The sequence below is a fragment of the Equus przewalskii genome, chromosome 15 (genome assembly GCF_037783145.1).
Source record: "Equus przewalskii isolate Varuska chromosome 15, EquPr2, whole genome shotgun sequence".
NCBI classification, from domain to species: Eukaryota; Metazoa; Chordata; class Mammalia; order Perissodactyla; family Equidae; genus Equus; species Equus przewalskii.
Window position 1 is genome coordinate 12,897,888 of NC_091845.1, and position 25,170 is coordinate 12,923,057.

Genomic DNA, 25,170 nt, shown 5'->3' on the forward strand with positions numbered 1-25,170 from the left:
TTAAAGGAGAGGAAAGCTAAGGACTTCTTGAAAACGAAATTCAAAACAAAACACCCTGTCATTTTTTATGGGGGATGGAAGGAAGAGGAGTGAAAATGATGGTTTCCTAACATGTAAAACCCATCTATTTTCAGTTTGACACATTTGGGGAACATATACAATTAAATTTGCTCTAACTCCAAATGAATATAAGTTAAATGCCTCAAAAAATCCAGCACTTTTGCTAAAAGCTAAGCTTTACTGGACTTGTTTTTCTATACTCAGTTGAGGACCAATATTTACCGTACATCAACTGGGATGGAATGGTCTGAAACTGGATGCTTCAGGAATATTATATATACTATGATAAAGACACAAACATATACTGTAATAAAGACACAAAAACTCATATATATTTAAATTGCCCAAAACTTGTAAACTTAAATGGCAATACTGAAAATGGAAAAGTTCATTGAGCATTCTGACAAGATTTCACTCTGTTTAAAGGCATATATTTCTTTTGGGTAAAAAACAACTATGTCAGAAACTTAACAAGGTCAGAAATATAGCTGATAGTATTTAAACATATTCATTGTTAAGTATACCACTTACTAATGTAGCTAACAAGTTCAGAACTGTTCTAAGTCAGGCTTTATACATCTTAATGACTCCTCAGGAGAGGGGTCAACTCAGGACCAACTGCAGTCGCTGAAATGGGATGGGGAGCCTGCAGGCTTACTGACAAAGGAACAAGGGAGGATAATCCTCAAATCCACTCTCCTTTCCTGCTATACCTACTTCCTTTCCATCCTCCTTTACTAACTTTATTTCCAAAATAGAGTGGCATTTCTATTCCACTAATGATCTAGAAGGAGAGGGACACTCCCCAGGACAATGACATACGATAGCTGTTTTCATGGTAAAGTTACAGAGGCCATGGGCTCTTCATACAATTTTTTCAGAAGCCCAGTAGGAAAAACACCGTTACTGTATTTAGGTCACACCTCTCCAAATTTCCCTGTTTCCCAAACACTGGTTTCCATAGTGATTCCCTTCTTTTCTTCATACAGGATAATCCTCAGGTTTCAACTTTAAAGTTCTCTGAGATGACTTTAATATAGAGTTATGGTTGGAAGCATGGCACAGAACACTCCCCAGGCTGGGAATTTGCACTTACACTGTCTCCGATGGATCGCAGCTTGTAGAATGGCTGAATATAAAACCAGGACCCTTCATTTCCAGCCTCGTCCAATGTCACTCTCATGGCATTCTTCTCCAGCAGAGCTGGAAGCCTCTTATTTACAGTTAGGTATTTATTACTTTTCAAATGCAGGAGCTGAAAACCCACCAAGAGAATAAGGTGACTGTCAGCAAGCCTCTGAATCTCTACCATGTCTCTCTGTCATATAAAATATGTATCAAACATTCCTCCCACCACTGAGCTTCCTGTGAAGTTAGAGAATCACAAAAGTGCCTAAGGCAGGGGATAATTAGAAAATGAGCAAGAGCAAAGGGAGCAGAAGTAGAGAGAAGAAGAAGTATTTTTTTCCCCAGCATTGCCTTGCACAAGAGAGCTGTTGCTGAGGTCAAGTGCACCACCAGCTAGGCACAGCACTCTGCCATCTGTTAGTGAGAAGGGGCCTAACCCAGTGTGAAGGAGCTGAGGAAGTGCAGTCTAAATACAGCCTCACACACAGGTGCAGCCAAGGAAGGGCACTTCTGAGCCTAAGAAACAGTCCACTTTAATAGGTGACCCCATCAGGGGATTGTCATTTCATTTGGAAGAATGTGGCTGCTACAGATTTCCACCTTGAATTTCTAAGCACTTTATTCTTAATTCTTGAGTAATGGTTACATGAAGGGGATGGAAAGACCAAAGATCTAGATGGGAAACAACTTGTCTCATAGTAGGTCTAGACCAGGAAGCATTGACCAAGCCTTCCCAATTCAACAAGCTGTAACAGAAGATGGAAGGGAATATGAAAGTCTGCCCAACCCCCTCAGAAATGGTAAGACCAGCATAGGATTCCATTGCTAACTGCCAATATCCCCTTTTTCATATGTTAACAGATACGGTTTCTAAAACAGTCCTAGGAGGTCTATAAAGGTCTATAAATCTTCTATCAGAGTTGTTGGGGGTAGAGGAGTAACTTATCTGATGTACGAGCCCCTGACATCCCCTGGCCATGATAAATAAGGAGAAAGCAATGCCCTCCCAAGCTCTCATTGTTACCCTGGTGAGTGGCCCGTGGCCCTCCATGCACCTGTCCAGGTGCTAGACTCAGTTAGTTTATAAGCCGACATTACCTAGATGTGAAGCGAAAGATCCACACTTGGGAGAAGTAATAATAAGCAATATTAGCTAAAAAGCAGATACCATTTTTATTCTCATTTTGCTAGTAAGCAAACTGGGGCATGGCAAGATTTCTTGCCCAAAATATGACAGTCTGTAAGTTGCAAAATCTGAATTGGAATGCATTTAAGAGTTTATGTTCTTAGCCCCTGTGCCCCTCTTTCATCTTTTGTTCAAGCCATCCTCCAATCTAAGCAAACCAGGGAGTCTTGTACTGTGAGTTTCAAGGCGCTGGCCTGGCCTGGTAATAAAGCTGATACTGAACTTTGAGCCCACCTGGCCCCTGTGTCCATTCTCAATTAGATAGAACCTGAAAGGGAGGAGGAATGAGACTGGCAGGACCTAATGTTCAAACAGATTTTGAAAGCTTCTTTTACTATTTCAAAGAGCCTAATAGTAATAACCCATTTAAACATAAAAGGTTGTTTTTACCAATTTGCAATTCTAGTTTTCCATGTTTCTGATTAGCACTGATGTATTCCTAATAGAAATAAAACTGGTAAGGAATTCCTTTGTCATCAGTAAGGTTTACATAAGCAAAATCCTTCGAAAAAGGAAATAATGAAGCAAGACAAGCAAACGGGTCAGGTCCTCAAAAGTTGGCAACTACTACCCTCTGTGCCTGGGCCAAAATGATCTAGTAACTGGACAAATCAAGAGAAGCCACGTTTGGCACCGGACTTCCTCACACACTACTTTCTTCAAGGATAGACCCAGATGGATTTTCTCAGCAAAACCTGCAGTCACTCTTTCTTAGATTGTGTTTCATCCCCATGCCAAATTACAGGCACAAGAGACAAATAAGCCTCACAACATGTGAGATATGACATGAGACCTATCATCAAACATTCTATCTGAAGGTAGAGAATTGCTCTTATTACCTCTGGTGACCAGCTCTTGAATTAATAAATAAAAGTTACAGGGAAGCCAATTTTCACCGAATAGAAAGAACTTCCAAGCAATGCAAGTTAAACAAAAATGCAACAGCCAGGCTTCTCTCAGGTAGGAAGCCCAAAATATTTGGACATATCTTAAATTATCAGCTACAGGGGGAGAGAAGTGGATTCTCGCACTTAGAGAGAACCAACTAAAAAGCCCAACAGTCCAACACATATAACAAGAAACACTAGACTCTTTGCAACAAACTGGTTGTCTCCATGGAGTCCTACTGGAAAGGTACCCAAACTCAGTTTCGTGTGTGTGTTTCTTCAGTTTTGTTCTTTGTAATGCTACAGCTCCAGAAGAGAACAGCGGTCTTGACCTACCTGGATCACGTTGCCATACTGGATTATGGTCCCCAGCAATTTCCTGTTTTCTGTTTCATTCTGCTTCTTTTCCAAGTCTGCAGCATGCTGCACATGAAGAAGAAAGACTGGTCACAAAGAGGAAACAATGGGTTATGTTTCTCTGCAGCAATGGAAAACCAATGTTGCAAGTTCAGACAAGAACCACAGAAATCAGCAAATATCTAAGCATATCCTGAGGCTAAGGGAAATGAGCAACAAGGTCAAGAATCCAACCCACTATGCCTTTGCTTTCTTGGCCTTTTTGGCTTTTTATTTTTATTTATTTATTTTTTTAAGATTGGCACCTGAGTTAACATCTGTTGCCAATCTTTTCTTCTTCTTCTTCTCCCCAAAGCCTCCCAGTACATAGCTGTATATTCTATTGTTGTAGGTCCTTCTGGTTGTGCTCTGTGGGGCACCACCTCAGCATGGCTTGATGAGCGGTGCTATGTCCACACCCAGGATCTGAATTGGCGTAAACCCTGGGCTGCTGCTGAAGCAGAGGGCACGAACTTAACCACTTGGTCACAGGGCTGGCCTGCTTTTTGGCTTTTTAAAAATGTTATTATTTTCTTTAAGGAATTCATGAACATCTGCTTAGGGTAAGACTAAGTCAAAAGCTTATATACTTTTAAAGAAAATAGGGTAGAGGTGGGAAGGAATTTGCACAGCCCCTTTATGAATTGTAAAAGTCCTCTTTTAAGGTTCTGGAGTAAAATAAAACTGAATTTAAATGCTGGTTTGGGGCGGTTTCTGGTTTTGTGACCTGGAATATATTATTTAACATCTGTGAGCCTCAGTTTCCAGTTTTGTAAAATGAGGATAAAAATAGTACCTACACCTCATAGGAATCATGTAACATAGTGCCCAGTCATTACAACATTCATGAAGTGTTAGTTATTATTGTTGGATATTAATTATAATTTAATTTTCATAGTAGTTCCTGGAGGGGAAGATCATTATACCAATCTTAAAGAAGAGGAAAAATAGATCGAGAGATTAAAAAGTTTGGTAGACACTGCATAGCTAGTTGGACGATGGATACAAAAAGGGTTTGTTATATTATTTTCCCTATTTCTGTGTACATTTGAAATTTTGCTTAATAATGTCTTTTTTAAAAAAATCACATCTATTAAGTAGCAAAGATAATCCTCAAACTCATATTTGGGTTAACTCCAGATTTGTACAGTTACAAATCAGGCTGAGAGACACTACCAGTCCAAATTTGGCATGGCAGGGAACATGATGAAATTGAACAGAAGGTTCCGGAATAATGTGCCAAGGCTACCAAGCTGAACAGTCATTTTTCATTCATTGACCTGTACAACTCTGAAACTACTGTTACCATAAGACAACAATGCTAAAAGGAACCAGTTTCATCCTAGGCAATGAGGAAAGCGTTGTTCCAGTCCCTGTCTCCCAAACCTAGACTGAGTGAAACAGAAGTAAACCAACAGGAGGAAATCAGGACCTAATCTAATGGAGGATAAAACTCTGATGACCAGCTGCGTACTTCAGAACTGTTCCCAATGTTCTCTTCCTCAAATTTCTCCTTTCCCTGAGGTCAGACGCTACCAGATGCCAATGGTTAGTGGGCCTCTTTCCCAGGAAACATGTCTGCATTTCCACAGGACCCTTCTGGACTTGGTCTTGGTTCCACCACATACTAGCTTTATCACCCTGGCCGGGTCACTTAGTCTCACCAAGCCTCACTCAGAATTCTCATCCACAAAATGGAAACAATGCAAGCCTTTTAGGGCTGTTGTGAAGATCAGAGAAAACATATGCCAGACACATAACAGGCATTCAATAAATTTAACCATTATTATCACACACAAGTTTCTGAAACTAAGAAGTGTTCTAATGATGAGAATTTCAAAAGGGGAACCAAATTGGCTGGGTTAAAAATCTTTCAGTTTCTGTCAAATTCAGCATCTGCTCCACACGTCTACCTGGAGTATAGGTGTTTTTAGGAAGGTACATCATTTGAGGAAAATAAGGTGCAAGAACCAATCCCAAACCAAAGAGAAACTACTCTATAAGAAGCAAAGGATCTGCCTACCTTAGTGTAGATCATTGCAAGTTTACTGTCTCTGTTCCAACTCTTTAAAACAACGGTCTATTCAGAGGCTTCCTGCTCTCTCTTTTAGAATTAGTTACCAGTCTGCTATTCTCAGTTACAAAAGGATAAAATCCACTGGATTTAAGATGCATCCAGAAACAATACCAGTGCAGACAACATGGCAATCTTTGGCATCCAAACTGCCCTCAGCACAGTTCTCCGTAGCTCTCCCCTCCATAAACTCTCTCCCCTCTTCTCCTCCCATCTCTCTTCTCCCTATTCTCATGCCGGAGCTTCACCTCCTCCAGAGATCTCTACAGTACCCAGAGGTTCTGCAGGTAGTTTTCCAAACAAAACACTGGACCAAATCCACTTGGAAGGTTGGTTCATACTTTGTAGAGAGCCATTTGTTCCTTCTGCTAAGCAGTTCTCAGCTGATATAGACAGGAAATTCAAGAGAGAAAAAATGTTCAAGGGGGAAAAATCAAGAGATTCAGTAAAATAAAACATAACATTTTCCAACAAACAAATATAGCTATTCTCTGCTCAAAACATCATACTGAAATGATCCACTTTTACAGAATTATAAAGTAGTAGTTCTTGGACTTAAATGATATATAAAGGTTCCTGTTTAGGAGGAAAAATTCTCATGGACATTCCTCCTACTCTCAAGAATAGCCAGTAGCCTCAATTTAAGAAACATTAATCTAAAATATTAAGTTTCTGCTACTCTTAGACTAAGCATAGAAGTGGCAACCCAGTGGTCACTGGCATACCTAAAAAGAACTGTCAAATTAGTCATCAAGAAGGCACATATTCCATATTTAAGACTAACCACCAGCAGCCCTAAATGTCAAAGGGCATTTGTCTAAACACATAACAAAAGGTAAAATTAGAACAGAAAATAAAACAAAATGGGAGAATAAATATCTAAGAACTTCTCTTAAAATATTAAATATCACATCTGAAAATGTTAAAAGGTTTAATGATGACCAAGCCTACACATAACTACTGAATTAACATTCAGTGCATTAAGCTTATGGACCATTCTAAGAATTCACATCTCCTATAAGCTCTCTTTGTTTGAGGAGAAAACTCCCCAATTCATTTCACCTTTAACTAAATGCATAAATGCCAAATGTGTTCATTTGAATTCACACATCAGTCCTTAGATAACTCCCCCCACAAAACCAAATTCTGATTTTTCTCCCAATTTTGTTGAGATACAACTGACATACAGCACTGTCAAATTCAGCTTCTAGACAAAATCATCCATCACGATTTTTAGGTTCAACAGGTGAGGCAAAAGGTAGATAAAAAGGAAATAAGAGAGCTGGCCCTGTTGCCTAGTGGTTAAGTTTGGTGCACTCCACTTCGGCAGCCCAGGTTCAGTATCCAGGTGCACACCTACACCACTTGGTGGCAGCCATGTTGTGGCAACAACCTACATACAAAATAGAGGAAGATTGGCAAAGATGTTAGCTTAGGTTGAATCTTCCTCAGCAAAAGAAAAAACAAAAAAAGGAAATAAGGTTCGAACTATACCTGGGCCCAATGGCCAAGGCTGCTTCCACCCTTGAAAGGAATGAGATGTGGTCTGTTAAATTCCTCAAGTATATTCTAATGATGGGCCCATATTGAAAGGCAGTGAACTGGTACAATCTTTCTGAAGGATAATCCAGCAATGTCTATCAAAAAGTTGTTCAAAGGGCTTAACTTTGACTTTGCAATTCCATTTCTAGGAGTTTCTCCTAAGAAGATAATCTGTCACATGCACAAGGTCATAACTTCTTTTTTCAGAATGGCAAAATATGTCAGGATCCTGAATACCATCCACCCCCACAGGGCTTGGTGATCAAAAATTACTGTACTGCCATACAATGGAGTAACCAAAAAGCCATTAAGAATGAAGATAGAGATTCCTATTTACTCATGACATAGTGAGTGAAGCCAGGTTAAAGAAAGACAAGTAAGAGAGCATGCTCCCATTGATACTTTAAACCACAGAGATGTAGGAATAGAAGAGGGTGGAAGAGTGGGGCACGCACCAAATATGAACCAAGGCTATCCTTGAGGAGTAAAATTTAGGGATCTTTTTTTTCCTTTTCTTACACATGCATATTTTGGAAGTCTTTCCCTAAATTACTCATGTGTGTCCTTTCTTCAAAAACATCTTCATCGTGTCTCTGTGGCAAGAAGCTTGGATTTTTAAAAAGTCATTATAATGTGTTACCTTTTCAATATTTAAAAATCCTGATTAATTTAAATACCTGTTGCTCTTTTCCCTTACACAATGAGTCAAGGACTGTTTTGAATTTCTAAAGAAGAAAAATCACTCTCTATGCTATGGTCTCTACCACCATTATTCACCACAAATGTTTCCACGTTCCCCAAGCAACATCAAGGTCAACTCCATCTTAGTCACCTGTTATTTTATTTCGGAAATAGAGAAACCATTATTAAATTACTACAGAAGGGTCACTGGAACAGTGGGGAAAGTTTATTTAAGGTCAACAAGCTCTGAATTACGTAACGTGATATTGAATTAAGGGTTCTGAAAACAAGCAACGCAGGATACAGGCTTTAGAAGACAATAAAGACTTCTCACTCCTCTGGTTCCTGCTAGCTCCTCAAAGCTACAGCTTAGTGTAATCGACCATTTCTCAGAACCAAAACAATGTAGGTGCTGTTTCAAGGCAGAAGGTAAAAATGCTGTCCAGAAATGGTAGCGAAGACCTGGGTAACAAATTACGTGACTCGAGTGTGGGTGAGGGAAGCTCGTTCCACCACGAGACCTTGAGGAAATCATGACCAGTAGAGTTAGAATCCAGTTATGCCTGCAGAAGGAATGAACACACACAGTAACCAACCACTAGATGTCATTCTCCTTCAGATTGCTGTTTATATGTTGCAAAAGGAAGTCAAGTGGTCTAGACAACTAATTCCTTAAATGGCATTAATTTAAAATAATCTGACCTTTGACTGGGGTGCTGCACAGTAGTTGACAAAAATAAAAATGAAAACCCACTAGAGACTAGTCACCAGCCCCGAAAGGCAAGCAGCTGCCCAAAATACAACATTTTAATGACTGCACTAAAACATGGAAATGACTTTCAGACACTAGGGGAAAAAAGGGCCAGCTGAGCAGGAAAGTAGGAACCACATGAAGTCAACACCCATGACCTGAAAGTCAAATCAGTCTTCCTAAATCAGGGGAAGGACTGGTTTCCTTTAAAATTTTTTTAAGGCACAAACAGTATGAAAGAGAGAATGCATTGATTTTTTTTTTCTCTTTTTCTAATAAGGACTTTAAAGTTCTTGATCACCTTTAGCAATACATTTTTTCAACTGTGCAGTCTTTTTCACAGTTCATTTGTGGGAGGTACATTGAAAGGAATTGCTGATAAAACATAACATGTATATCACGGGTTCCAAACAGGTGGCTAAAGAACCTCATCCAGCGTGAGCCATTTTGTGTTAGTGTTGAGTGAATGTTTTAAGCCTTCATTAGTTAATTGCTAATATTTTTTAAAAATTGAGATATTATACATAAAAGCATGGGTTTTTAGCTTCTCTTGAAAAAGCAGAAGACATGGTAGCAGCTCTCAGCCCACCTTCCCACGCAGCAACAGCAAGGAAGTGGAGCTGCCCCCTGGGCCTGCACACAGGCACACTCCACTTAGCAACCTGGCCCACCAAGTCCCCTTTATTCTGGCTGGCTTCCTGCTTGGCCAAGAGAAATCTGAATTTACAACCCCTGCTGTCAAAAGTGTAGGAAAAGAAAGAGTTTGAGATGTACTAATAAGATCTCATTGAACAGAATGATTTTCACACCAGAAAAGGAAAGGCAGGACTACTAAAGATATGCGCTTCATCCATCAATAACCCCACAGGCATATGCACTGAAGGGCTCTCCAGGGAGCTGGGCAGGATGCAGCAACCTTCCCCATCCATTCAGCTGGATTCCTAGGCTCTCAGCACAGACTTCAGGGGGATTCTGGATCTTGGCAAAATGACTGGGGGAGGAGGTGGGGCTGCTACTGAAGGTTCCAAGGCCAGAAGCCAGGGATGCAGGATGCCCTGAAATGCATGGTACAATCCCGCACAAGGATGAAGTAGTGCTCATCCTGTGCAGTTTTATGTCTGGTGGACATTCACATAGGTTAAAAATCTGTCTGCAATTATCTGAGCCTAGCCCCTGACTCCACTTTACATATCAACACAAAGCACGGATTTGCATGGTTTTATTAACACTATGATTAATACATTTTCCAAAAATGCAAGTGCTGTTTAAAACAGGGAAGAGTGTACTTGCATCATTCATAACACTACCAAGAGCTGCTGACCATTTTGGAAAATCGCATACGGAAAACACGCTTTTTGGGTCGCCAGTACCACACACCTATGTTAGTCACAGCCTTCACTGCCTCATTCAGGGGGTTTAAACAAATAGGGGGAAGCATTTACCTCCTTACGTCCTCTAGAGCGGTTGTGCCTGAGCATGAACTTACTAAAGTATAGTAATTTATAATTCATTCTTTAAACTTTGCTACCTAGGGAGTTTATGCTATTTATGAATTTTATTTCCTGTGCATACAATTACATAACATTTGCTATTAAGAGGGAGCAATAGGTCTGTGGAGGTTGGGGATGCCTGCCCTAAAACCACTGAAATAATGATACAAGTCTTCTAAGCAGTCTCTTTGTTCCCATTGTTTCTTCTTCTCCTGCCCTCCGACTCTCACAGATGCCTCAGACTGAGGCTTCTTTGTCATTTCCTCTTCCTCCAGGAAGCCCTCCCTGACCACCACAAAGATGGATGTGGGTGCCCCTTCTACATGCTCCCACAACCTTCATGGTTTACCCTGGAATAGGACTTGCCACACTGTCTAGTCACTGCCTCCTTATTCTTTATTAGCTATTAGGCTCCCAGAGGGTTAAGACGCTGTCACAGTTTTGTGACTATCACCTAGCAGAGTGCTCATTCATTCAACAAATATTTCTTGAGCACCTACTACGTGCCAGACACTATTACAGGTACTGGGATACAGAGGTGAACAAGACTGACATTGCTCTTCATCTTGTGAAGCTGTCATTCTAATGAGTGACAGATGATAATTAAGGAAACTACTAAATATAACTGCAGACGATGATGGGCTCTGAGAAAGATATAACCAAGGTGCTGTGAGAGAGGACAGCAAGCGGACATCGCTTAGATAAGGAGGTGGGGAAGATCTCGCTGAGATGACACTTAAACTGAGATACAAAGGAGGCAAAGGTCTTAGCTTAGGAAGAGCCAGGAGAAGAATATTCTAAACAGAACAAATTGAAAGTGCAAAGGTTGTAAGACTGTTAAGATCTGTGATGCTTAAAAAAATAAAGCCACTGTGACTAGAGTGTAGTGAATGTAGTTTGGAAGCCTCAGCAGGGAAAGCAGGGTCCAGCAGACACAAAGTCTGGATTCCATTATAAGCGCAGTGGGAGTGACTGTTTATGTGTCCTCACACTGGACGATAAGCTCCCTGAGGTTAGCATCCTGGTCTTTTCATCATACCTGGAGTACCTAACCTTCGTCTAACACAGCATGTACTGAATAAAGGAGAGCCTTCACACGACCCCTACCTTACCAAATGCAGCTGGTTGTGACTGCCATACGTTAGCAAAAAGAGAGCAAGCATGATGGATGACGTTGTGAGCTCCTCGGGACTCAGAGATATTCTGTGCCTTCAACTATTATCACTAAGTCCCAAGAAAGAACACTTTTTTTCATTCAGTTAGTAAATATCTGAGTGCCTACGACACATTTATGTATGAGGGATACAGCCATGAGTGAACCTGACACAAATTTCTGCCCTTGCACAGTCTATATTCTAGTGGGGGGGACACAGCCGATAAACAAATTAGATAGACCATGATAAGTGACACTGAGAAAAATAAAGCGGGACAAAGGGATTGGGAAATGGGTTCCAACTTCAATACTACTACATTGGACATACGTCACGTCCTTCTTCTAAACATCTCAAAGAAGTTCCATGCAGATTAGCTTCATGGTAGAATTGTCTTCTAGACACCAGACACTAGAAAAATTATGTCATCATTTTACAGATGGAGAAACAGAGTCAGAGAGGTTCAGAAACTTGCTTATAGTCACACAGCACATCAGCAATGGAATGAGAACCTCTCCTATATGCCAAGTAACAGTGAAGATAAATACAACCATAATAGCTAAAATTTATTAAACACTTACTATGTGCCAGGCACTGTGCATGTGCCTTTTATGTTTCATCTCATGCAATCCTCACAACAACCTCCTCAGGTGGATATTATCATCAATCCCATTTTACAGAAGAGGTAACAGAGGCACAAAATTGCTAAGTAACTTACCTAAGATCACCAGTTAGTGAGTGGTGGAGCCAGGATTCAAATCTAGGCAGTTCGCTTTCAGAGCTTGTTCCTAACCAGTTCATAACTGCTCATAACCAGTCCTCTACCCAAAGCCATCCCAGAAAGGGAATGGCTGAGAAAAAAGTACCTCACAAGACATCTCAAGATGACTATGGCCCATCTCACCTTAGGGTCAGCTCTCTTTTATCCCTTTGTTGAAGAACATATGCCAGCCAGTACCCAGAGTTGGAGGGTTGCAGAACTAATGCCCCCAACCCATTACACTCAGGCACAACCCAAGGGGCCGCTCACGAGACCCTCGTGGATAGCCCCATCTCAATACGTACATGTAGTTTGTTGAGCAGTACGGCATCTGTTGTGCTGTTAGCCCCTGGCTTAGCGGCTTTCCAGAACTGCTTCTGGGCAGAGTATCGATTCATAGGACATAGTTTAAAGAGGCAATCTAGAAGTGAAACAAACAAAGGAAAATTGTTACTGAGGAAGTATACACACTCAACCCATGAAAAAACCTTTCCCCTTTTATTTATATAAGGAATTATAAACTTAAGTATAAATGATAAGCTACAAGCCCCTTTCACAAGCCTCTCCTTTGGCCTTCACTCCTCACCACCACCATGTGAGGTTATAGAGAGGAAACTGGAGGCTCTTAGAAAGTCAGTCAATTGTCACATAGCCAGTTAGTGGCAGAGCTGGGACTCAGAGTCCACAGCCGGGGTTCTTAATGCTGCCCCAGAGTCATTTCCTTTCTTTTATGACAGACAGACAGAGGGACAAATATCCCTGCTAGATGCAACAATACCTACAAGCATTTTCATATATCAGTTGAACTCTGTTCACTCCACTACATTTTAAAAACATACTACAGAAGCTTATTTGGAGGGGTCTCCTAGGGCACCAGTCTCGAGTGTCATGTACAGGATGATTCTCTGGGGAGCAGAAAGAAACTATCTGAACTTGGATTGAGACAGTCCATACCCTGTCCCTCACTCTCAGTGCATCGTGATGTGTGTCTGCTTAGGCAGGCCTGCGCTCATGACTTTATACACTGTCTTACGTAGTAGAACTACCCCTCGCAAAATGGACTAGTGGCTTCAAAAGGTCTCTGCAAAGAAATCAAAACACTGAAGATAGCCGTCATGCAAACCCAGGAAACAAGAACAAGGCAGAATCTATCCTCCTCTTATTCCTCTTGTCAGCTGCTATCAGATAAAAATGACAATCTAATCAGATCTGAAAAAAGTCACCCAGATATTAAAAATCATAAAGAAAACCATTTAAAATATTTTCTTTAATGAAGAACTTTATCCTAAAGCACCTATATGCCTTAGGGTCTTAATGACAACATGCTAATCATGATTAACAGGACACTACATTATTGCTTAATCTTAATCTTTTTCATCAACTTCTATTTTCCTGCTTGTTTTTATAATATATACAATATATCAGTACAGTAACACATTATATAACTTTTAAATATATATATATACATAATTTAGAGGGGTATACGGGTCAATTTATTTTTGTGTGTGTATGTAAGATGGGCCCTGAGCTAACATCATTGCCAATCTTCCTCTTTTTGCCTGAGGAAGATTGTCCCCGAGCCAACATCCTTGCCAATCTTCCTGCATTCTATATGTGGGACACTGCCACAGCATGGCTTGACAAGCATTGTGCGGGTCCACGTCTGAGATCTAAACCCAAAAACCCTGGGCCACCAAAGTGGAGTGCATGAACTTAACCTACTACGCCACCAGGTCAGCCCTGTCAAATTTTTTTGATACAGATATGCCATCAAAAAAATTAGAAATAAATGCTCTAGGAAACTAATATTTAAAATTGATACTCCCTAAAAAGTTTACATTTTGACATATTGGGTTTTCAAATGGTAAATATTTGTAGAATAAAATTAATAAATTTGGAATGAATATCCAGATTGGAAAAATTACACCCTGAAGGTAGGTCAAAACAAGCTTTTAAGGAAATTTAATCTACTAACTGTACACTTGTTCTCATCTGTTTATTTATACAGATTCCCTTAAAGGACCTTGAACAGGTAAACACCTAGTCATTGTCTTAGCCAAATAACAGTCTCAAAGTAGAAAAAATTCATTTGCCATCAAGCACTTAGACAACAGGACTTTCCTCTAACTCAGATCTCCCTTTCTTCTAGTCAGCATCAATGGATTTTTACCAAGTACCACAGACACAAATACTTGACATCGTTCAGAAAAAAAATAAAAGATCATTTAATTGTAAAAATAAAAGGTACTTTCTCATGTCTATAATCTCCTTCACTAAGTATTTCTACCTGGTTACAAGGTAAACATAAGACCATCGATATCCATCTTTATCAAGAATACAATCCATCTACTGAAAGCAATTATTAGTGCATACGATTAGTGCATTATCTGGGTCTTTAGAGAACAAAGGACATAGCAGGAAACCAGTTTAAAGACAGAGCTGCTTTCCTCACCTCGCATGAAAGCCACAGGTCGCAGTCATTTACTATATCATTGGCAACTTAACGACAACATTGAGAGACCAGCTTGATATATGTGAACTCTCCATTCACCCCATGAAACATTTGGCCAGCGTCAAATGTCCTGTCTTTGACAAAGGACAGAGGGTGGCATCTGGGCTGGGCCAGGGTGACTTCCTTGGTAATCACATGACTTAATACAAAAAAAACCCACTCAAAATATTTAAATTACCAGTATTAATATTTGCAACATGACTTACTTTATGAATTAAATGGGATTAACAATTTCAAATTTCATCAATAATAATAAGATATTGAGCAAAATGATGTATTTTTTTCCTCCAACACAATTCATATGATGATAGCTAAATGGTATGCATTCCTCCCAAAAATATTTGACTTAAGTTGTTTTGGGGAACAATCACGCTGGATCCATAATGCCAAGGCATTATCATGCAATGGAAAGGACAATTTTACAGCGGTTCATGGTATAGCAGAGTCATGCACCCTACTTAACAAATAAATGGACTACAACGCTGGCACAAACTCCAGATAATTTTACCTTCGCCTAAGGTGAAAGCATGAATTTAAGCACCGTCAATCCAATCAAAACTTTGCTATAACTTCCACACCAACTATTTCCCTTGGGCAAAACAGAGCATGGCATTGGATTAGGCATATTTACAACCAACCGTCTATGTAAATACAAGAAATGCTAACATTCTAGTAACAGAACCAAATTAGCCTTGCTGATTTTTCCCTGTCTTCCTAGTTGCTTAGCAACTGACTCGAAGTGAAAATTAAATTAAGCAATTCAAATGTGATGTTAAGTATCCTTCCGAAATTTTGCAGTTCAGCAGCTCCATATAGCCCTTTGCTATTTGGATGGCACATCAGGACAAAATCAAAGTTCCACTGGATCCTAATATCGTGCTAAGTATAGAAATATACAAATACAGGAAATCCAGGAGAAGAATATATACAATATCTATTTTGGGTAAAGAAGTATGTTTGTGTGTATATATATGTCCATGTGCGCACGCGTGCACACACACACACGCACATACACACCCTGTGGTTTGATCTCTACCCAAAGAAATACCACAAAGAATATCTTATGTGACAAGTGTTATTTTAGGCCTTTAAGAATAAACTAAACTAAGCTTTCAAAAAATTACTTTGGAATATTCCTAAGCTATAGCAGATGCTACACTGGGATAGCAAAGGAGAAGTTAGCTGAATAGAGGGGTTGAGTAAAGTGTTAAAGGGCTGTGTAGGCTGGAAACCAGACAGAACCGGCCACAGGTGATCTTCCATGATTTCAATGGCATTCTAGAACTTGGTTGGAGGGAGAACGCTCGGCCGCTTAGTAGATGCGTTAACTATGACATCAAGACTTTTGATGCACAATTAAGAGAAGATGGGAGCAAGAGGAGCCACAAGTCTGCTTGGAGCACTCTGCAACGGGGTCTGAAGGGGAATGAGAAAGCAAAGCAGATGACCTCAGAAGAAGCCAGACATCAGGGACTCAGAGAATAAAGGATGCTGGAAGAACAGCTACAACCCCACGATCGCCAGATTGTTCTCCACATCCCTAGAATTTTAAACTCAACAATACAAGATCACTGACGGCAGAGACCTGTGTCTGTTTTGTTCTCTCTGATAACCCAGAGCCCACGCGCCGAGTAGAAGCACAGTGATGGCTGTTGAATTAATGAATAAATCATACCGTAATCCCTAGGACTCCAGAAGCAGTGGCAGGTGTGTCTCTGAAGTCACTTCCATCTCTAAGCCCCCAGGGGTCTATTCATGGATTCAACTACTATTTATTAAAGTGCCTACTGTGTGCTGGGCACACTACTGGGTGCTGAAACTCTAACAGGGAACCAGATGCACAAGCTTCTTAATACAATCCTAGTGACAGCGAAAAACCAGTCAAATACACAAGTTGAATTACAGCAAGTCAAAAGTACTATGGAGGCAAGAACTATATATTGACACAATATAGTTCATGTGGAAGAGCAGCATTTTATACACAGTCACCAGGAATGGCATCTCCAGCACCAAGGCTTCTGAATGGACAGCTGAAGGATGACAAGGAGCCAACCTTGATAAAAAATCTAGAGGCAAAGTTCCACACAGAGGGAATATCAAGTGCAAATGTCCTGAGTTGGAAGAAAACTTGATGAGGTTAAAAACTGTAGAAAAGAGGGGCCTGATGGTAGTGGGCAAAGGGCGAGTTATCAGAGACGCAGCTGGAGAAGCAAGCAGAGGTTGCATCCTGCAGGGTTGTGGAGGCCATGGTGAAGCATCTGTCATTCTAAAGCAATGGGAAGCTACCAAAGGGCTTTAAGCAAAGAAGAATCTGGTTTATGTTTCGAAGGGGGCTTTCTTTTTGGTGATGGTGCTTACCAAGAAAGGGAAGGCTGGCAGGGGACAGATGGATTTGGCAGAGAGGAGTAGAAACCAAGAATTTTATTAGAGCTATGCTTAGTTTGACGTGCCTATGAAACATCAAAGCTGAAATGTTGAGTAGGCCGTCCATCAACTAGTAGGTTGAAAATATAGAGCAGTCAGTTATTTACGAGGTTGATGGGAGGCAGAAGAAGAGGAAGGATGGGGACACTGGAGAGGAATGCAAAGTTGAGGAACTCAGTATTACAAATACAATGAAGATGCCCATCTGTGACCAGGGAGATCCATCCAAATCTAGAGAGGATGTTAAGAGAGGCTTACAAAAGCTTGAACTTGATTCAAAGTTTTCATAGGGCGGAATAAAGACCTTTCCTCCCCCTCTTCCCTCTCACCCCAACCTGAAAAAAAACCAACACAAGGAAAATTATAAACGAAAAACCCAAATCCATCTTCTATGAAACTAACTACATTTTCCCAAGTTGCAATAAATGAAGATGGAAAAAGGATAGAGGGTGGAACCTGAGAGACGGAGCGAAGTGAAGCCTATGTGTCTGCAGAGGGGATACCAATGACAAGCAAGCCTATCTGCCCTGCTGAGCCCGCAAAGGCTCAGAAATCCATGATGACACTGTGCAGGGCGTGGCACCACCCAACCGAGAGCAGGGGCAAAGAGCTCCAGGGGCTAAAGATGGTGGTAAGGCCCAGGAGTGACAGATCATCCCATCCACCTGCCACATGGAAACGTACTGAGTCTTTCGGAGGCAGAGAAGACTTAATAAACGCTACAAAGCCATACAAATAAAGAAAAATAGGATCATTACTAATTCCAAGGGAAAGGTACATATTAAAATTGATATGTCTTTAGCTCAACAGTGAACGATATTTACATAGTAATGAAAATCTAAGACTGAATATTAGTTTAGCCAAAAAGAAATTAATATAACTCTAATGGAAAGATGGAGGAGGAACAGGAAAGTGTCAGAAAGCCAACCTCATCTACAATAACAGGAAATCAACAGATGATATTTAAAATAAACTAATCTACAGACATCAAGAGATACACATCATCTAGAAATACAGTAGTAAATACCAGAAGAAAATGTTAAAATATTTTAAATTGTTGTCTCTGAAATGTGGGAAGGTATGTCAGACATAGGATTGCTATTTTTATTCTGCGTTTTATCAATACTTGACTTTTTTTTAGTTCAAATTCATATAATAAAAACGTTAATCATTTTAAAGTGAACGATTTGGTGGCATTTAGTACATTCACAACGTTGTGCAACCACCACCTCTATCTAGTTCCAAAACCTTTTTATTACCCTTAAAAGGAACCCCTGTATCTATGAAGCAGCTCCCCCCGCCAACCTCCAATATTTCACTTTCTAAAGGATATGGATGTATCATTGAAAATCTGTAACTTTTTTAAACAACCTTTTTATACTCAATCACTGTTCAATATCTTACTGAGATATCACCTTACAACTACAGAGTGATAAAAGGCAACAAGCTGGATAATGCCAAGGATCAGCGGGGGATATAGAAACCTTTCTGCACTATTGATGGGTGTGGCTACTCTGGATGGCAAAGAGTCAAATTAAGTAGACACGTATAACCTATAACATACAATCCAGCAATTCTCTACTGGGCATACATTCCAAAGAAACCTCTAAGAGATCCCCAGATCTCACACTTCCACATGTAGGAGGATTTTCTAGGGAAGAGAGCCATGAAAAGGCAAATCTACTCTTAACTGTATTGGCCTGGAAGCAATATAAAACATGTACTCACAGATCATCAGTGATAACCAGTCACACAACCCCACCATAATACAAAGGAGCTAAGAGATGTAGTTCAGCTGTGTGTCCGGGAAGAAGAAATGAGTTTGCTGTGTGCCTAGCCAACCTCTCCTGCCGCCTGTCCTTCAGCTGCCAATTATCCATTTCACTCTCTCCTACCCCCATCCACTGGCTCGCGTTGTGGCAGTTAACTAGACAAACACAGTCCCTCCTCTCACAGAATTTGAGCTCTTCAAATCCATTTCATTGACCAGAAAGACAACAAACAAGCTATCATTTTTTAAAAATTCTTCATTCAGCCAGCATATATAAATGCAATTTTATATAGGAGAAGTCAAAGAAGATTTATGAGCTACAAATATGAAAAATTTACGTATTGATCATACATATCTTGCTTTTTTTTGAAAAAGAGGCAACCAAATAAAAATTTCAGAAGGAACAGACAATATAATTAACAAAAAGAAGGGGGAGTATTAATTTCCCAAACAAGGGAGTTAAGATTTAAAAGTAATAAAAGAGGAATACAAAATAATCCATATTTTAAGGACTCTCCCAACTCAAACTTACTAGATTAAAAGGTTCACAAGAGTAGGGCTTATCTGTCTTATTAATTATCCTGTCTCAGTGCATTTAGTAAATATGGCACCAATGAATAAATGAGTGGATATTCAAGGTGGAAGACAGTCTAAAACACAGTTCACAAAAGGAAAACCTACTCATACTTCCAACAAAAGCCTTCCATGAACAAATAATTAACTCCAGTTCACTATAAGAGGAAACCAGTACAGCACGTTGTTGTGTCTGTTGCATGATAATCACATTTCCCAAGCCATGACAGGAGCCCTTTGAAGTTAAGTGACATTTTCCAATTGGGACTGCCAAATAAACCTTCCATTACCTGTCTGCAGAAAACACAGACATTGCTACTAAAAGACGAAGGACAACAAGGTAATTTTTCCCCACTTAGGTGACCATTTGCTATTTCTGAGTAGAAAACACCCAAGGTTGCTACCCTTTGCCTTTATCATCTTTCCTGGTTGCAGGACCATCATTAGAAATACATTAATAAACCAGAAATGTGGGTAGAAACTTCCTTTTTGACCTACTTAAGATCGGCCAATTAAATTTTTATTTACCTATTTGCAAGGATTATTGAATATGGGTCAAATTTAACCCAGAGAAGGGAAGTAAAAAATTAGTTGGGAAGGCAACTAATGATAATCACATCATTAGTGTGGCAACACCTTCCCACTGTGGAAGACAAAAGGGACCAGAAGTTCCTTCCAGCGGCAGCCCGAACACAGGCATCTGCCTACACTTGGACAGTTGGAGACTCTGCCCCGGCCTCTGTGTCTGGAAAGATGGATACAAAGAAAGACCCAGCACCAGTTCAACAGGGCCAGAAGTCCAGGGTCAATATGGAGAGTCTGCCTCCCTCAGCACCTAAGCCTGGTTCCCCACCTTCCTATTGATCCTGTGAGCTATCGATAGTCTTCCAATGGTTGCCTCTGTGGCTTATGTTAGTCGGTTTCTGTTGTTTGCAACCAAGAGTCCTAGCTGAACTGTAGAGTGATAAAACATATTGCATTCTGCTGGCAATGGAAACAAACAAAGGCTTTCATCATTACCAAAGAGAATGCCAAAAAAATAGGAGACAGGGAATCTGGAAACCTGGGCTCTGGCACTGGTTCTGTCACTCACTAGCTGAGCATCCTCGGCCAGGTCTAAAGTTCTCTGTGTCTCCATGTCTTCCTCTAGAAAATGCACCATCCCGAAGGGACGGCAGAGCCCTAAGACCTGATGAATATGTAAAAGCTTACATTCCATGTCAGGTAACTCATAGAAAACCCAAACTTTGAAGCGCCAAAGTGTACACTGATCTGCAATCTGGCTGACTGGATTTAAACCTCAGCTCCATCACATGTTAGTTGTGTGATCTTAGGGAAAATAATCTAATCTCTGTAAGTTTTCGTTTCTTGTCTATAAAAGGGCAATAACCACAATGGGTAACTCACAAACTAACTTGAAAGATTAAATTAACTGCTTCACTTAAAGCACTTAGTACAGATCCTAGCACAGAGTAAACAATAAATATTAGCTGCTATGATAGAATGAATAAACAAAACGTCCTATTCATGCTACACTGCAATGGAAAATAAACTACTGTTACACATAACAACATGGATGGATTTCATAAACATTATCTTGAATGAAAGAAGCCAAAGCAAAAAGAGTCCATTTACACTGAATGAATCCATTTATATGATGTTCAAGAAGAGGGAAATCTTATCTATAGAGTCAGAATAGTGGCAGCGGTACCACCTTCGGATGGGGGTTGGTATTTCCTGAAAAGGGGCATTTTCTGGGGTTCTGGAAATGTTCTCTATTTCAATCTGGGTAGGGGGTATATACGTATTTAAAACTTCATCAAGCTGTGCATTTACTGTTTGTGTGTGTGTGTGTAATACTTCAATAAAAAATGAAAATGAAATAGCTGTTCTCACAAAAAGGAGGAGGATCTTGCTGATAACAGAAAAGCAAATTTTCCCTTCATGTAAAAGGTTAACAATAGTGTCTGAATTCCACGGCTGGGAAAACACGCTTTGTTTTGTCAGGGTTTTGGGTTGGGCATTTGCTGGTTTATAATGGAGAGGAGGAAGGGTGGAAGAGAGAGAGATTACATCACTGACTCCACAAACGGTCTCAGTTATTTGCATTAACCACAGGACACTCTGGCAATGAGCGTTCCCTGGCCCAAAGCCTAATGCCCAGAGGGACTGCGACAGAGGGCAGCTTTTCCCTGCTGATTCCCTCTTCCATACAAATAGTTTTATACCATTAATAGGCAGCAGTTTTAAAATGTAATCTGTAACGAAATGCCATGATGTCTGACATTTGCTTCAAAATAATTAGGGAAGGGGAGGGGTATAGATAAAACAAGATTGGCTAGCTGTTGATAGCTGTTAAAGGTGGGTGTTGGGTACATGGAGGTTCATCATACTATTATTCTCTCGGCTTATATATAGGCACAAAATTGTATATAATAAAAAGTCTTTAAAATCATCTATGAAACTTATTTTAAAGTATGAAATTCTTAAAAAAAACATGCAAGCATTCATCAAGTTCAAAACAAGGTCATTTTAATTTAAATCCTAATTTTTTTAAAAAAGAAAGGAAACCCTGCTACATATGTAACCTGGTCCAATTTGCCAATCTACCTGAAAACAAATACATTCTGGAAAGGAGGAAATAGCTGGGTGGACTTGTCAAATAAGAAATACAACAGACAGAAGTGCACAAAAAAATGAGAGAGGATATCCAGCTGTAAGTTAGATGGGTGAATAGCAAACAATATTGTGGACTTTGGGTTAAAAAGACTTGCTGTATAGAACTCTACATCCTTAGCACCTTTCAGAGTTAAAGGAAAATGAAATTTCACCGTGCACAGCCCCAGCTATTTAAAAAATTACAGCACTTGTGAACCTCTGAGGGTATGTCACATCTACAAAAGGGCATTCAGAAGAATGCATACAGTAGAAGTAGAAGGTCTGATCTGAAAAGAGTTACATAAGCTATTAGGTTGGTCATCCCAGGATCCTCCTGGAAAAATACTTTTCCCATCAGAAACTCCCATTACACAAAGGAAAAGTTGGCTGTTTCTCTTGAAGTAATTTGACTTCTCCTTCATTCAGCAAACATTTTTTAAGCGCCTGTGTGCTGGAGATACAAAGTCGGTAAAACCTGGTCCCTGAGTGTCCTTGGTGAGACAGAGGAGTCAACAGATGACTCCACTGTGTTTGGAGCAGAGGGGAACCTAACTCAACCTGGAAAGAGATGGGAGAGACAGTGAGAGAAGGCCTCCTCAACTTTTGAAAGCCAATGGGTGGGGCAGGAAGAAGGATGGGCATTAGAGAAAGAATGAGAAGCCAGAGAAATCTGTTCCATTATGGGCAGCACATCAGCCCCAGAATTAACATACTTTTCTATGAAGCGGGCCAGATCTCCCAAAATGGCCCACAGACTAGACAGCACGTCGCTGTTCAACCACAACAGTGCCCTTTCCTCACATGATCTCCACGTGGTGTTCAAGGCACCACAGTGGACTGAGCAAAGCTGTCATTGCCAATTTGGACCCATTTCTCTGTGGAGAGACAAGAAGGCAAGTGGACACCGCTGACCAAAGGAAGACCCCATTTGTCTTGCTCTGTTCCTCTCTTTCCTGGTCTCCATTAAAGACTTAGTGGCCCAACTGTGAGCCCCTGAGTGCTTCCCCCCATCCCAGGACTTCCCAAACAGCCCCTACTCTGTGTGAGCTGGGCCATTCCCCCCATACAGCTTTGACTTTTTACATATTAAGCATACCCTTTATGAACAGATTCCTTCCAAAGATAACCTTTCACTGACCCTAACCCAGCAAAAAGGAACTAACAAATCAAGTCAAAGATGTTGTATATTTACCCTAAATGAAAAGTCGCTTTCTTAATTTACTTCATGACCTACGTTTCCTTTCCTTACACTTTATTTTTATCCTAGTAAACACAGCCTACCATCAAACTGCCTTTTTAAGTCAAAATATCTGCCACAAACAATGATTATTAAGCTTTTTCTCTCTCCCAGAACACCTACCTGAAAGATACAACAAATTCCCACCCAAAATAGTAGCTTTTTAGTAGAGACGCTCCAGGGAAGGCACCTAAAGGACGACCCCTCCCCTCAAAAAAGGTGATTATACCAGAGTTTCTCCGCATCACTATTGACAATGTGGGCATCATCTATAATTCTTTGTTGGGGGGGGCGGGGGCGGGGCTATCCTATGCATTGCAGGATGCTTAGTAGCATCCCTGGCCTCTACACTTAAGTTGTCAGTAGCATCTCGTTCCCAAGTCCTTACAATCAAAAATGTCTCAAGATGGTGCCAAATGTCTTCTAGGGGGCAGAATCGCCCCCTATTAAGAACCACAGGATTAAACCTTCCTTCCCATCCTTCTTGAGAATCAATGCCCTGAAGTTACCAAAAGTGACAAGATGGACTGATAAAAACAACAGAGGGGGACAAAAAGATTCCAGACCCTTCTGAATTATGTCTGGAAAGCAGCTTCTTTGTTTGCTATATTTGAACTTCTACTTGATGGCTGGAATTCTCTTTCTAAAACTGAGTCCCCTGCCTAAACCCTTTGGGGTTATGATTCTCAGCCCTGGCTACTCTTCATAGTTACAGTATCACGCGGGAAGTTTTTTAAAAAGTTTTTTAAAAACTGTATTATTTTTAAAAATAATGCAGTCCTCTGGCCCCTCCCTCTGAGATTCTAATTCCTTGGAGGTGGGGCATGAGCATGGGGTCCTGCCCAACCTCCCCAGGTGATTTCAACTGAGAACTACTCCTTTAGGATTTCACATCACAGCAGTTGTGCTCAAATTTAGGAGTACAGTATATCATAATTGCCAGGGGACTTTACCACAATACAGATGCCTGGATGGCAGGTGGGGGTCTAGGAATCCTCATTTCTAACAAGTTCTCCAGGTGATTCTAATGTGAATTGCCACCAACCACACTCTAAGAAACACTGACCTGCAGAATAAATGAATTCTAAAAACAGCGCTTCTCAAACTTTAATATGCAGACCAATCATCTGAGGATCTTGTTAAAACGCAGGCACTGATTCAGCAGGTCTGGGGAGGGGTCTGAGAATCTGCATTTCTAACAAGCTCCCAGGTGATTTGGAAGCTGCTGGTCTGGGGACCACTCTAAGTAGCAAGGTTCTAACAGACTCAAGTCACTGCCAGCAGCTTGGATTCCCAGCCCTGTTGGTACATGTCTCAAAGAACTTAGCAACAAAACTGTTCAGACACCTCAAACGTTCAGGTGTGATGGAAAGAACACCGTCCAGGAATGGGTAGCCTTCATTTGGCCCCTGCACCTCTCCAGTTTCATTTTCTTAAAATGCTCTTCCACCAACATCCTCTCTCCGGCCATTCCAAACCACTTAACAATTCTTACAAACATGTGCCCTATGTCACTCTTCTGTATCTTTACCAAGTCATTTCCTCTGCCAGAAATCGTATTCCCATGTCACCATCTCGACTAGCATCATCGCCATTTTCTGCTGAGGCCACTCTTCATCTCTCATGCTTTAAGTTCACTTCAAAGTTCAGCTCCCTGTCCCTCCATCCTCTCCCATCCTTCCATGTGGAGTCATCATTCCTTCCCCAGGATCCCAAACAGTGCCTTTCTTCTAGTCCTTACTTAAGATCTGTCTATGTAATGGGTATGTTGACCATTAAGGACTCATGATACAATCAGAAAACATCTATCTTCCACTGTTATTTTAAAACTTATTCAGGGGGGAAAGTTCTTTCCTATGCCCCTGGATAAAAAATTGGGCAAGACTCCG

The 25,170-nt window shown here is 40.6% G+C and overlaps 1 protein-coding gene across 13 annotated transcripts in view; it reads right to left on the reverse strand.

Moving 5' to 3' along the window:
• ITPR1 (inositol 1,4,5-trisphosphate receptor type 1) overlaps nucleotides 1–25,170 on the reverse strand; it is a 319,039-nt gene that overhangs the window by 190,409 nt on the left and 103,460 nt on the right. For all 13 annotated transcript variants that reach the window (XM_070576706.1, XM_070576704.1, XM_070576711.1 and 10 more), the window contains 3 exons: nucleotides 12,412–12,527; nucleotides 3,598–3,684; nucleotides 1,157–1,315 (listed from right to left, as the gene is read on the reverse strand). In XM_070576706.1, the coding sequence (XP_070432807.1) occupies nucleotides 1,157–1,315; nucleotides 3,598–3,684; nucleotides 12,412–12,527 (362 nt within the window). The remainder of the gene's footprint in view (nucleotides 1–1,156; nucleotides 1,316–3,597; nucleotides 3,685–12,411; nucleotides 12,528–25,170) is intronic.